General features: G+C 39.0%; 1 protein-coding gene across 1 annotated transcript in view; it reads left to right on the top strand.

Annotated features, from left to right (window-relative positions):
* The window catches only part of NR1D2 (nuclear receptor subfamily 1 group D member 2), an 89,777-nt gene extending 75,703 nt beyond the window's left edge, over positions 1-14,074 (top strand). The window contains exons 7-8 of the mRNA XM_044678884.1: positions 8,202-8,412; positions 10,550-14,074. Coding sequence (XP_044534819.1) covers positions 8,202-8,412; positions 10,550-10,746 — 408 coding nt within the window. The 3' untranslated portion in view covers positions 10,747-14,074. The remainder of the gene's footprint in view (positions 1-8,201; positions 8,413-10,549) is intronic.
* The last annotated feature ends 429 nt before the right edge of the window (positions 14,075-14,503 follow it).

The raw sequence follows: 14,503 nt of genomic DNA, 5'->3' as shown, positions 1-14,503 counted from the left end.
CCAATACTCCTTCCATCCCAGATGCCTGTATCATCAAGATTCATTTCCTCCAGTGGCATGGCTCAGCTCCTCATTGGTCAGTAGAAGAGGATCTCCCCTTTAAACACTTGAGTTGATTCTTGGCTTTCTCTGCCTCCCTTTCTTTCCACTGTCATGACAGAAGATAAAAAAGACTGCACAGGCACAACTGGGCCATTTGTCATCTTTGTTTTATGGCCAAAGAATTGGTCATCTAGTGGTCCGCCCAGAAGACCCTGGGGAGGATTTTGTTTTTACACTTAGTGAGACTACCCCTCCTACAGTAAGATCCAAAGGGAGGGGCGGGGGGGGGGGCGGGTTGTACTACTTTCAGCTAACCTTTCTGGCCAGGAGAAACTCCCTAGAGATTAGACTCTGGTGTTCATCTCTGTGCTTTGTCAAACATCTGTGCAGGAGTTCAGGTTTTTTTTAGCAAGATTATAAAACCAGCAGCTTCCATTTCATTGAGTATCTGTGACCTTTTAGATTAGTTTTCTTCCTGGGCACTTATTTATTTAAAAGTGCTGAATTATAATTTATGTAATGAACAAATTTTCTGCGTAACAGGGATCTCTTATTTTGTGAATTAAACTGGAGGAGTAGAAGGATGTCCAGATATTTTTTTTGTTTTTACTTTACAATCATATGAATATTGTCTCTACTCTATGAAAGGTCTCCATATGACAAAGTAAAACAATTAAGTAAAACTTAGAACATAATGCCCTTATCTGAAAAGTTTACATAACATTCCATATCTGTAGTGCACCCACTTCTCCATTAAGACTTTCTTTTAACCCTTATCTTCCATCTTAGTATCAATACTGTGTATTGGTTGTAAGGCGGAAGAGTGGTAAGGAGTAGGCAGTGAGGGTTTAAGTGACTTGCCTTACAGCCAGGAAATATCTGAGGCCAGATTTGAATACAATACTTTTGTCTCTACTGCTCAGTCTCACAATCCACTGAACCAACTAGCTGCCTTCTAAAAAACACATTTTTTTTAATGAACAGAAATTCATTTTCATCTCTCTCTCACCATTTCAATGAAAAAAAATAGAAAAGAAAAACATGCCTTGTAGTAAATATGAATAGTTAAGCAAAACAAATTTCCTCATTGATTATAAGACCTTAGAGAAACTCGCACAACATTTTTCCCCAATTGTTTCTTTTTTTCTTAGATTATAATTGTTAACTTTGAAAAAACACATAACTATTAAATAGTTATAAAAGCCACTCTTTAATTAAGGAAAAGGGGGAACAGGGCTGATTAGGCCTCCACTCAGAGCTGCCCACCACATGCCTTATGCAGAGTCCAAGGATTGAATGCTGCTTGCTCTGGTCTCTGACCCCCCTGGGAGTGCCACCCACTAGGACAAAAGAAATTGGGGAACTTATATACCATTTGGGAAGCTCCAGAGGCTGGGAAAGATGATTGACATTATCATACTGAAGGTATACAATATAGCCTGGGAAAGGAATCATAGCCAGAGGCTAGGGTGTAAGGGAAGGGGCTACTTACTTATAATGGATACTAAAGGATGGTCCCTGCCCAGGTGTGTCTTCCTGGGAAAGGGTCTCTGATACTGTGGGGAAAACTACCTAAGACAAAAGGATATTTAGCATTTACCCTAGGGTCCATTCAGCCAGAACTGCTAGTCTGAGATTCCCTTCTGGGTGGATTCTCAGAGGAACGGGGAATAAGCACAAACTTTGGGGGCCTCCAATTTACAAGCTCTTCTAAAACTTGGGGTTCATCAGATCTCACTAGGCCACAAGTCTGGGGGTCTCTCGATTCCATGTAGATACTGTAATAAACATTATCCCTTTTATTTTCTGTTAATTCTTTCAATACCATGTTAGGTTGTGAACTTTTCTTCTATCCATAGACCTGATTGGTTCTTTTTTTTTTTTTTTTTTATTTTTATATAATTTGTTTATGAGTTGACCTTTTATAGTTAGGTCACAAATCCATTTAGAGCACTTATCTTGAAATAATGTGTGAGATTTTGAATCTAATTTCTTCTATAATGCTGACCAGTTTTCCTTGAAGTTTTTGTCACATAGCAAGTCCTTATCCCAGTAACTGGAGGCTTTGTTAATAAATACTAGAATACCAAATATATTTCCTTCCATATGTTGTATACCTAATCTTTTCCAAAGATCTCTCTCTTATCTCTTTTTTAACTATAACCAAATTGTTTGGAGAATTATTGCTTTGTTACATGATGTAAGATCTGGCACTCTTTGGTCCACTTCATTCCCAATTATTTTCATAACTTCCCATGAATTCTTGACCTTTTCTACTTCCATATGAATTTTATCAGTATTTTTTCTAGTTCAGTAAAGTAACTCTTTGGTAGTTTGATGGCTGTGTCATTGAATAAATAAATTAATGTATATAGTAGTATAATTTTTATTATATTGATTCTGCCTGCCCATGAGTAATTGATCTTTTTTCAGTTATTTAGGTCTGCATTTCCTTAAACAATTATTTATAGCTGTATTTCTAGAATTCTTATCTGTTTCTTGATTAGTGTGTTCCTAAGTATTTTATTCTTTCTATAGTTATTTTAAACGGAGTTTCTCTTTCTATCTTTTCCCTCTGGGTTTTGTTTGTTGGTGATGCCTGGAGATACTGAAGATTTATGTGGACCTATTTTATATCCTATAAATTTGCTGGTGTTATTAGTTGTTTCAGTTAATTTTTCATTTGGCTTTTTAGGGTTCCTTAAGTCCACCATTGTATCAGCTGTAAAAAGTGCTAACTTTGCTGCTTCTGTGCCTGTGTGTACCCTCAATCTCTTTTTCTTGTCATTCATTCTAAGTTCTTTGTCAAATACAAATGGTGACAATGCACATCTCTGTTCACCATGGATTTTATTGCAAAGGACTCATCTCAGTACATAGAAGAGTAGTTTTTGGTTTTCAGTAGATGCTATTTATTATTTTAAGGAAAGGGCTATTCATTCCTCAATTTTCTTTTGGTTTTTAAGAGAGGAAATGGCTTTTTTAAAAAATCAGAAGCTTTTTCTATATCTATTGATATACTCATATAATTTTTTAAATTAATATGGTTAATCAAATTTTGTAGCTTCACTAATATTAAACCAACCCTGCATTCCTGTGATGAAATCCAGCCCTGGCATAGTGTATGGCCTTTGTGATATATTCTTTTAGCTTCTTTACTACTACCATATTCAGATTTTTTGATCATGTTCATCAGGGATTTTGGTCTCTAGTTTTCTTTCTCTGGTGTAACTCTTCTTGGTTTATGGGTTAGGACCATATCTGGGTCATAGAAGGAATTTAGAGGCACTATTCTTTTTTTTTTTAAATTAATTATCTTTGGATGTTTGATAGAATTTGCTTGTGAATCCCTCAGGTATGTCCTGGAGCCTATTTTTCCCTTTGGAAGGGTCAACTTAGTTTTTGGGAACTCCAAGTTTGCCTCTGTTCCCTTGGGAAAGTATCTTAGGGGTGTCCCAGACTTATTAGTTTTAGGCTGAACTATAGATCTTAAAGTGCTTGATGGTTCCAGCTTGGGTGAGACTAGTAGATATAATAAAATGTTAAATACCCTTTTTGTCTTAGAAGTTTCTCTTCTTTGTATCAGAGTCCTCAGCCAGGTAGCCCAGCCTTTGGCTGGACCCTTTCCTTTTGTATCCATTGTATAGCATCAGCCTCTCCTTGATATTCTAGCCTGGACTCCTTATTTCCTGGTAGCCTTTGTAAAGCCAATCCAATCAATCATACTTCCCTGTCTTGATTTCCCCCAAAGGTATATAAGATCACTAGGTTTATTATTCTTCAGAGAATCATCTCTCATGTTGATTCTCTCAGAGATAATATTCCCAGAGTCCCAGAGTCCTTGGCTCTGTGTAATGACCAAATATTGAGCACTATCTCTTTCCTGATTAAAGACTGTATTTTACTGACTACTTAGTGGTTCTTTGTTTTTTTTCCAGGTTGACAGAAGTTAAATTTGATTTGATAAAATTTCTTCCTCTTGAATTACAGAATAATTTCCCTTCTCTGCCTGTTCATTTCAACACCAAACACGTCTGTGCCTGGCATTGATATGATGCAGAGGTAAAAATGAAACAATCCCAGCTCTCTGGGAGTTGTTTACATTTTACTAGGGGAGTACAGCAGGTATATAGGGGTAGAGGCAATGAGAGGAGAGAGAGAACTCCAAAGGACTAGTTGAGGGAGCTCAGAAGAGGCTTCAAGGAGGAAGTAATGCCTGAGCAAATAAAGCACACCTGGCCATGGACTCTGAGCTTGCACAAGATTTTCAAAAATGTTCAAAGACTGTCATGACCTGCATGTTTACTGCCCATGTAGTCACTAGGAGGAGCAGACAGAGGCAGGAAACCATATGGCTTAGGGTGAGAATTGAAGAGTGGGCTAGGGCCTGAGGCATGAGGCTCCCATCATGGGAAAATGGATGAAGGGAGCCCAAACCCATTTAAAAAAAAATGAACAAATAGTACTATTTGCCCTGAAACTAAGCAACCCTTTGTTGAACAGCATACTGTTCTCCCCATTAATTCCCATTAATTTCTGTTTGAGTGTGTTTTTCTCTTTAGGGAGCTGTCATGTCTTTTGCCTTCACCGGAGGTTGAAGACTGTTTATGATGCAAAAAAGGGACCTGGAGTCTGTGGAATTTTATATTGAGCATTTTTTTGTTATTTTGTGCTGCTCTTCATCCATTGGCTTATAGATTTAAAAGAACTATGGGCCATAGGGGCAGCTAGGTAATGCAGTGGGTAGAGTACTGGGCCTGGAGTCTGGAATATTTGAATTAAAATCCAGCCTCAGATACTTATTATGTGTTGTACTTGGCAAGACATTTCACTTCTGTTTATTTTTTTCCTTATTTGTAAAATGGGGCTAATAAGAGCAAAGCTATTGTGAAGATCAAGTGAGATAATAATTGTATGGCATAATGCAGTGCTTGGCACATAGTGTGCTCTTCATAAATGCTTATTTCCTTCCCCTCCCTGTCCTGTCCCCATTCTTCGGATAAGGAAAATGAAGAAGCATTATGCTTGTGGCTAGAAAGGGGGTCCTCCCCACTCCAAATCTAGCCTTGTTGCTACTGTATAGTCCCTCTTGTGGTGTTATATATTTTACTTAGGGATAGCAGGAACCAGTCTTATTCCTGTTTGAGAATTCAGTGAAATGCTGAATGATCATTTTGAAAGTATAATGAGTCCTGTGGCACACGTTTGCCCTTCTGTCTTATGAACATGTGAGGTATAAATTTTAAACATTCACTGATAACCACTGGGTATAGTTTGGATTGGGTGGTCCCTGATGTGCCTTCCAATTTTAAAATGAGGGAGTCAGTTCTGTGACATCTCTAACATCCATCAGGTGAAATGCACAGAACTTGCTCCATGAATGCTTATGGGGTTTTTATACTTTTTACTAGTGTGGTAACCACTGAAGGCATTAGGTGGGGATTTTGGTCTGCCTGAAGACATAGTGGGTGGCCCTCATAGTTCAGAGGACAGATGGGTGTCTGAGATACAACTTGATGATATCAAGGAGTTTTATCTCTCTGTCCATCTAAAGGATGATCCAAGGAGGATAATCCTCTCAGGGTCTTACAGGAGTTATCAGATGTTTTGGGTTAGGAGTCACAAGAATGTAAGGGAGCAAAGGAGTTTCCCTGCTTATAGTTTGCCTGGGTTAAAGAGTTCAGTGTCCATGCCATCTCTGAACAATGCCTATGTCAAGGACACCCTCCCCTCCCCTCTCTCCTTTACCATTTCTCCTCTCCCCAATTCTCTCTTCTCTCCTCTTCCAAGGTGTTATTAGAAGGAGGGCCTGGAAATGGATATCTTCAAGATGGGAATAATTTATAATTAACACAATAATGTTCAGGCTTGTAGTTTACCCTTAATTATTGAGTGCATGTAGTTAAGATCAATAACAAAAGGGCAACCAAAATGAGGATGTTTATCCTATAAAAGGGTCGCCTTTCAAACATTCTGTAGAAAATATTTTACTCTGTATATGAATGCACACATATATGTATACGTATAGATACATCCACATATATACATTAGTATGCTAATGGTTATTGTCTACTCAAATGAGAAGTACTACCTGTTTTGCTGACAATTTAAAAGTAACAAAGTGACATTCATTAATTTTAAAATCATTTACCAGAGCAGCTAAGTAGAACCACAGATAGAGTACCAGGCCTGGATCCGAAAAGCTTGGGTTCAAATCTGGCCTCTGACACTTTGCAGTTGTATCATCCTGGGCAATATTGTGTGTGTGTGTGTGTGTGTGTGTGTGTGTGTGTGTGTGTGTGTGTACACACACAAAATACTTAATAACTTCTAAGACAGAAGGTAAGTTTAGAAAAAAATAAAAAATAAAAATCTTGTAACCATTCTACTGTCATCTCACCTCCGCCCCCAAAACATTTGAACCCATGAGACTTTGCACAATGAGAATAGGAAAGCACCCCTTCCCTCTTTCCCCCTCTCCAAGACAGGAGTTGTGATAATAGTATTGGCTTCTATTATAGTTGGGCGAGAGGTTTGTTGTTGTTGTTCAGTTATTTGTGGTTATATCCAACTCTTTGTGACCCTATTTGGGGTTTTATTGCAAAAATATTGGAGTGGTTTGCCATTTCCTTCCCTAGTTCATTTTACAAAGAAGGTGTTAACTTAGAAAAAACACAGAACTATTAAATAGACATAAAATCACTCTTTAATCAAGGGAAAGGGGGATGAGGGCTACCTGGCCTCTTTTGCAGAGCTGCGCCTCGTGCAGAGTCTAAGAATTGAACACTGCTTTGCTCTGCTCCCTGATCCCCCTGGGAGTGACACCGCCCTAGAGGATGACTCCCAAGAACAAAGGAAATTGGGGAACTTATATACCATTTGGGAAGATCCTGGGGCTGGGGAAGATGATTGACTTTATACTGGTAAGGATGGGATTTACTATCAAGCTTGGGAAAGGAATCATAGCTAGAGGCTAGGGTGTAAGGGAAGGGGCTGCTTACACTATGGATACTAAAGGATGGTCCCTGCCCAGGTGTTTCTTCCTGGGACAGGGTCTCTGATACCAGGGGGAAAGATTACCCAAGACAAAACGGTATTTAGCATTTACCTTAGGGTTATTCAGTCTGCAACTGCTAGCCTGAGATTCCCTTCAGGGTGGATTCCCTAGGGACCCGGGAACAAGCACAAGCTTTGGGGTCTCTAACCTACAAACTATTTCTAAAACTTGGGGTTCATCAGATCTCACTAAGCCACAAGTCTGGGGACTCTAGATTCCATGTCGACAAAGGAAACCAAGACAAACAGGGTTAAAAAACTTGCCCAGGGTCATGCAGTGAGTATTTGAGGATTTGAACTCACATAGATAAGTCTTTCTGACTCCAAGCCCCCAGAACTCTATTCACTCTATCACCTAGTTGCTAGGAATTCTCTACAGCAGCGATTCTCTATAGCAGTGATGGTGAATCTTTTAGAGATGGAGTGCTGTGCTTGCCCCACAGAGACCCGCATGCCGTCCCCCTCCCCCCCACATGCTAGGTATGCCCTGCCCCCCCTTACCCCACACAGGGGAGGGAGGAAGAGCTCCCATTGGGCTGCTGGGTGGAGGAATGGGTAAAGTGAGGAATGCCTCGGTGAGTGTAAAGAGCGGGAAGGGAGTGATCTGAGCACTCTGCTCCCCTCCAGCTCTGCTGCCTACCTTACCCCTTGTATGCTCCTGTTGAGCTGCTGGGCAGAGGGGTGGGGGACGTGAAAAGATGGCATCAGGTGCACTGGAGAGGGGGAGGGGAGCAGTTCTGCCTGAGTCTCTCTGCCTTTCTAGTAACAAACTCTGAGGGTGGGGTGGGGAGGGAGGGTGGCTGAGTGCCCACAGAGAGCTCTCTGCCTACCATCTTTGGCACCTGTGCCATAAGTTTGCCATCACTGCTCTATAGCATTTAAAAAACAAAATGAGTATAAACAGTGATTTCTGTTCCTTTTTTTATGATTTTCATTGTATGCTTTTGATCCTTTTGATTTTAAAGTTAGATATGAAAATGATATTCTTTTTACATAGCATATTTATATTGAAGATCTTTCTTATTAATTGGCTTAAATGCTATTAAACTGGCTCAATTGGTACTATGAATGAATTTTTAAAGCACTTTTTTTTCTCTTGCTAGGTTTTAATGGTACGATTTGCATCCCTGTTTGATGCAAAGGAACGTACTGTGACCTTTCTCAGTGGGAAGAAGTATAATATGGATGACTTGCGTTCAATGGGAGCTGGAGAGCTACTCAACTCCATGTTTGAATTTAGTGAAAAACTAAATTCTCTACAACTCAGTGATGAGGAGATGAGTTTGTTTACAGCTGTAGTCCTAGTGTCTGCAGGTAATCAGCCAATCAACAGGCATTTATTACGTGCCTGCTGTGTGCCTGGCACTTTGCTAGACCTTGGGAAGACAAGCGTAAAGAATGAACCAACCCTATTCACAAGGAGCTGAAGGGAATGTAAAACATGTCCTGATTTCATCACATCGCAAGGAAGATGGTGGCAGGGAGCTTGGTGCCTGCAGCCTCTCTAGAGCAAAGTAAAGTATTTTAAAGATAGCACAGGCTGGGAACCATTTGTTTTTACTTTAAAACACTTTTGTTTGTCCACTGTCATAGAGAATACCATGCCCCCAACAAGCCTGGGGATGGTCTTTACAAAGTGGTTATCCACTACTCTGCTTCAGCTTCTGTTGAATATTTACAACACATTTGTCATTTTCAATTCCTATTTTATCCCACTGATGTAGTTTTCAAAAATTTATATAAGCCAGACAAATGGTACTTGTGGGGATGCAGATTTTATGAAGGTAATCATGGGTCAGCTAAAAACATATGGAGACTCTCACAGAAGAACTCTTCCTCCCTCATCATCTTCTCTTTCCTTCTGCCTTCATTTTTTCATTAGAAAACTACAGCCTCATGCTTAGCTGTCATTTAGATCCCCCCCAGCCTTGAATCTCATGTCATTCTTTGAGAACAAGATCAGAATCTCTTTTTTCCTTATATACCTTGTCTGATTAGTGATGAATGTGGTAGGTGCTTTTAATGTTCAATTGACTGGAATCTTTAAAACCAAAGCTGTTTCCTTGGTATGTAAGGAAACAGAGACATAGGTTTATTCCATTTCTGGGTCACTGAGATATAATAATACACTTCTCTGCGCTGGACCCACATTAACATGTCATTTAAAGTACTGCGATATGTTGGTGGAGAAAGGTAGAAATTGAAACTGATATTAATTAATCAGCAGAGGTTTATTACCAGATACTGTATGTAAAGATCTGTGGGTAATGCCCAAGTGCATCAGAGCCATGGCCCCTGATCCTTGATGGTCACTTTGGGGATGACCAGCTAATGGACCCAGGCTCTGGATCAGTGTAAGATTCTTTCACACTCTGAGGGTCCATTTCAGCCATCTTTATCTCACATGGTCAGAGTAAATAAACTTTGGTGACCACTGAATGCACACAGTGTGGTAGTAATCTACCAGGAAGGGATTCCACCCAAAGGTAAATCTTGTTTACCACTTTACAAGTTACTCATATTTTTCTTGACTGGTTTTTGGTAATAACATTAAAATGGTAAACCTACCATCTGAAACCTTAGGTGTTAGTTTGGCCACAAATCCACATGTGTTAAGGAGTCCCTACAGTATCTTGGGTGCTGGAGCCTCAGTGCAACCTGAGGAGGGGCAAACTGGACCTGGTTAGAGGCAGAGAACGTCAAGCCCTGCTGTTAATCAGTGCTTCCAGCCTCAACCTGAAAGGGAGACCAGGTCTCCAAAAAACCCCTGCAGTCTGGTTTTGATTACTTTTTAACAAGAACACAGTGGACATTTTAAATTTCTCTTTACAAAGGTCTTTTTTTTTTCTTTCTTGGTTGATCAGATACTAGGAAGGTTGGAAGATCTGCCAGAGCAGTGGTTCCTCTTGGGATGTCAAATAGCTTGATTTCTTTTGCCCCATGATGCGGAAGTGGAGGGAGAAGCCAATGCTGTAGTCACTGAGGAAAAAGAGCTAGATTTGGGGGAGACACAAGCCCTAGGTTTGCTAAATACATGCATACACACTCTTTCTCTTCTTCTCCCTCCCTCTCTCTCCGTTTCTGTCCCTCTCTCTCATACACAGACTTTCAGTTGGAAACAGTTGTATTCAATAATGATAGAGCAGTTTGTAAAACCAGACCATCTCATAATAAAGTATCTAAAGCTGTAAAGAATGCTAGTTTATTTCATTTATCAAATGACAACATTGTTTTTAATAGAATGATTACTTTTTCTAAACCCCTCCAGTAAGATTTACTTAGTTGTATGTGAGTATCAGATTGGTTCAGGTTTTTTGGAACCTTTTTTCTATCACTACATGCTACTATATAAGGTTGAAGAATAAGAATTAAATGCCAATCCTTAATAATATTGTTTCATCTCTTTCTCCTTCCTTTCCCTCATCTTTCTCCTTATTCTCCCCCCTTCTAGATCGTTCAGGAATAGAAAATGTCAACTCTGTGGAGGCTTTACAAGAAACCCTCATTCGTGCGTTAAGGACCTTAATAATGAAAAATCATCCGAACGAAGCCTCTATTTTTACAAAACTCCTTCTGAAGCTGCCAGATCTGCGTTCTTTAAACAACATGCACTCTGAAGAGCTTTTGGCCTTTAAAGTTCACCCTTAGAGCTGTTCGTTTATTTATACATGGATTGGTTCATGCAGACTGTACATTTTGTGCTAAAATGCTTATTTATAGGTTTGTACCTTATGTGGAGAAAGAGAAATCCTTGAGACATTACACGATTGTTAGAGATCCCTGTAATCATGCAATAATCCTGAGAACTTTCTGGCCACCTGGTCCTGCAACTGAGAGCATCCTCCATGATATACACCAAATCAGCTGTGTCGCACTTAAACAGGAGAAGCTACACTGAATTATAATCACACTGAATGTTAAGGCTTTTTTCATCTGCCAAAACCAAAAAGAATTTTTTATCTCCCTGTGGTATAAACAATGAAAAGGATATGGGCCCTGAAGTTATCCTACTTGCATGGAACTTCCCAATCCCAGACCTCTGTTTGACCCCACGGCAGGCAGGGTGATATAATGATTAATAATCCAGGAGCTCTGTGGGCTGTCCCTGGCTCTACCACCCGCGGGGCCGCTTGCTTCGGATCCCAGGTCAGCCACATTAAGTCTCAGGCCTTGGTTTCCTCATACAGAAAATAAGGCGCCTCGCTCCTCTCTCTGCCTGCTTCACTGTAGCATCGTGAGGGTTAATTGGAAAATGTCTGTAAAGCATATTTACCTCCTGGGAGATAGGCACTATGTAAATAAAGCATTATTTTTCTTCTACTCCTAAATAACTTTTTTGAAATGATTTCAGTCCACACCAACTCATTCATTGTTTAGGACACATGCACATGTGTCTGTAAAGAAATACAGACACATTGCATGTTTATGAATATATGAAATAACATAATTTTGTGTACAAATATGTATGTGAATATAGTTTTACATATTTCTTCACAATATTTTAAACTGTGAAGAAGTTTATCATACAAGAGGTTTAAAAATAGAGATATGAAAAGAATCAAATAGGTACACTTACTGCCTACTGATAAATTAACCATCACTTGCAAATGTTTAGCTGTTATCAGATCGAATTTATGCTCTATTTTTGTTAATTTAAAGAACTCGTAATGTAAATGTGCAACAATTAACTCCAAACTTAAGTAATATACTTTAGAGTCTGCCTTTGGGAAATGAGAATTAATTGTCCAAGGTATTAGTTAATTTAACAGCCCATTCAGCTCAGATTCCAAGCTTGAGCTGATAAAAGTTGAGCTGCCCACCACTATTCATGTACTATCACACTGCTTTAAAAAAAAGAAAAGAAAAGAAAAAAAAATAGTCGCAAAATGGTTAAGAACATTGATTCTTTCTGCAGAACTATAATAACCTGTAGTTTAAGGAATATCGTATTTAACATGTTAATAGCATATTTTTCATATTTGGAGACCATTTTTTTACACTACAAAGAGTTTTTTGTTTCATTATTAAATAGAGTTTAAATCTGAAATTAGAAAGACTCAATCCAGTGGCCTAATGACCTTCTCTCTGCCATGCACATCTAGTCTAGGCCCTGCAGGCTTGGAGGGAGGTGGCATGTGCAAAGACTGTTTACCCAAAAAGAATATTGGGATTTTGTTAATTCCACTTTGTGAAAATGGCCTCTCATTTGTAGCAATAAGGAAGAATGCCCAATGGGAGGTGCTGGCTTGTGTTTCTCTTCTCCTGTCACTGTCCAGAAAAGGAGAGTTTAGTGGGATTCTTTGAAAAAGAGGTGTCCGTCTCCTTTGTCCCTTATACTAGATGAAAGGAGCCCAGTTTCCTGTTACGCCTGTTACTGTCATGTAATGAATGTGAGGAGCAAAATGCCTTATTTTCTAGTCTCATTACTGCTCAAGAGCACTGCGACTAGGACTCGAACTGCTGTCCCGTGACCTAGCCCAGTGGGGGAGGGAAGTATGGCGCCATTTCTGATACCATCTCTCTAAACCATAATTGGGATTGACCTTCGACTGGGTGTGACTCTTGCGGACTATTTATTGTAGTTTCTATGAATTCTTTACTTGGTAGCATTATCTTTTTGAGATTTCTTATTTTTGAAGATATCAAGGACATGGTTTCCTTTTTTTTTTTTTTTTTGCGGGAGTAGACACAGCTTTTTTGGGGTATGTTTGGGGAAAAAAAAGGTCAAATTAATACCCAGTTTTTGCCTTTTGCATATGCCTCTTTATCACATGTATCTTAAAAAAATTATTAAGCCTTTAGGAATGTATAACCAGAAATGTGTAAGTATTGCTTATTAAAATTTTAGTTAGGTTCAGTATATACATACATCTATCTATATGTATATATATAGGTATATAGATATGTATTTTGTCTTGTGACATTTTATTTGAATGAATTCTTCCTGTAGATGATGGGAAATGAACAGAGAATTCCTATGAAAACAAGGTTCCACTCACAGCACTTGTGTGTTGGAAAATGATCCCGATATTGAAACCTCGAATTCCAAAATTAAGCCAGCAATGTTTTTACAAGCACATTCTTTTACCAAGTCACCGATTATACACTACACTTATTAAATGCTGAGAAGACAACCGATATATAGACAGACAACTTTCTCAGTAGATGGGACATTGCTGATTGATGAATAATGTACTGTATGAATTCAGTGACGTTTTAATTCTTTGCATTTTAAGAAACATTATGGGCATTATGTCAGCAAACTAAGGGCATTATGTCAGCAAACTAAATCTTGTCTGTGCTTTTCATGTATCTTTCTATGACCTGGGGAAGGGTCAGCTTGTAGACAGAACAGCTGAGGAAAAAGGCAAGCACTTCCTGTCTTCCTGGGAGGCACTTTTTCTTAAAGGGGAGGGGAGGGGAAGACAAGTGGCAAATTAATTGCAGGTTTAAAAAATTTCAGAGCAGGTAATGTATGTGGGTTAAGTGTTTATCTTTCAAAACTACATTTCAAGAAATTAATGTAACCTGATAAGATATGATTTATTTTCTGTAAACATGGGCTAGACTTATTACTGTGCACGAAAATAACTGCTTAGCTCCATTGTTACGTTTCTTTTCCAATATCAAGTTTGCTGAATGTAAAAGAAGAGTTTATCACTTAGGATATAGAATTTTTTTTAGGGGGGGAGGGAGGAGCATCTTGAAATCATGACTGACAAACAAGGAACTTGTCTTCATGTGATCCAGAATAAAACTTGAAGCTATCCTTGCATTAAAAAGAAAAGAAATGGTTATCGAGTGGTTTTTCTTTTTGTTTTTTAAGTGAGAGAAATGCATTATTGTAGCCAGAACACAGGTTCAGTTTATTGACAAAACTATAACTGATGAGGGCATGGGCAATATCTCATCCTGTGTTTCTGAATGGTAGCCTGTACATGGGATGGGGCGGATAATAAATATTATTTCTAACCAATTGTTTTGTTTTGGACTTTCTAGTTCTTTATTTTTATTTATTTTTTAAAACACTTACCTTTCATCTCAGAAACCATACTGTGTATTGGTTCTAAGGCAGAAGGGCAGTAAGGGCTAGGTGGTGGGGGTTAAGTGACTTGCTCAGGGTCATACAGCTAAGAAGTGTCTGAGCCCAGATTTGAACCCGGGACCTCCCATCCCTAGGCCTGGCTCTCAAACCACTGAGCCACGTAGCTCCCCTAGTTCTTTATTTTGTGAAACTGTAATCGAAACTTATCGTCTAGTGCCTACATCTTGATCAATAACAGGAATAACTACAATCACTTACATGATAAAAGTCAATACACATTTATTAAGCATTCACAGTGTGCCAGATACTGTGCTGATCTCTGAGGATACAAATAAAAAAAAACCAGCCCTTGCCCTCAAG

The sequence above is a fragment of the Gracilinanus agilis genome, chromosome 5, assembly GCF_016433145.1.
Source record: "Gracilinanus agilis isolate LMUSP501 chromosome 5, AgileGrace, whole genome shotgun sequence".
Lineage (NCBI taxonomy): Eukaryota > Metazoa > Chordata > Mammalia > Didelphimorphia > Didelphidae > Gracilinanus > Gracilinanus agilis.
Note: the sequence above shows the minus strand (reverse complement) of the source record. Positions and strands in the feature narration are given on the sequence as shown.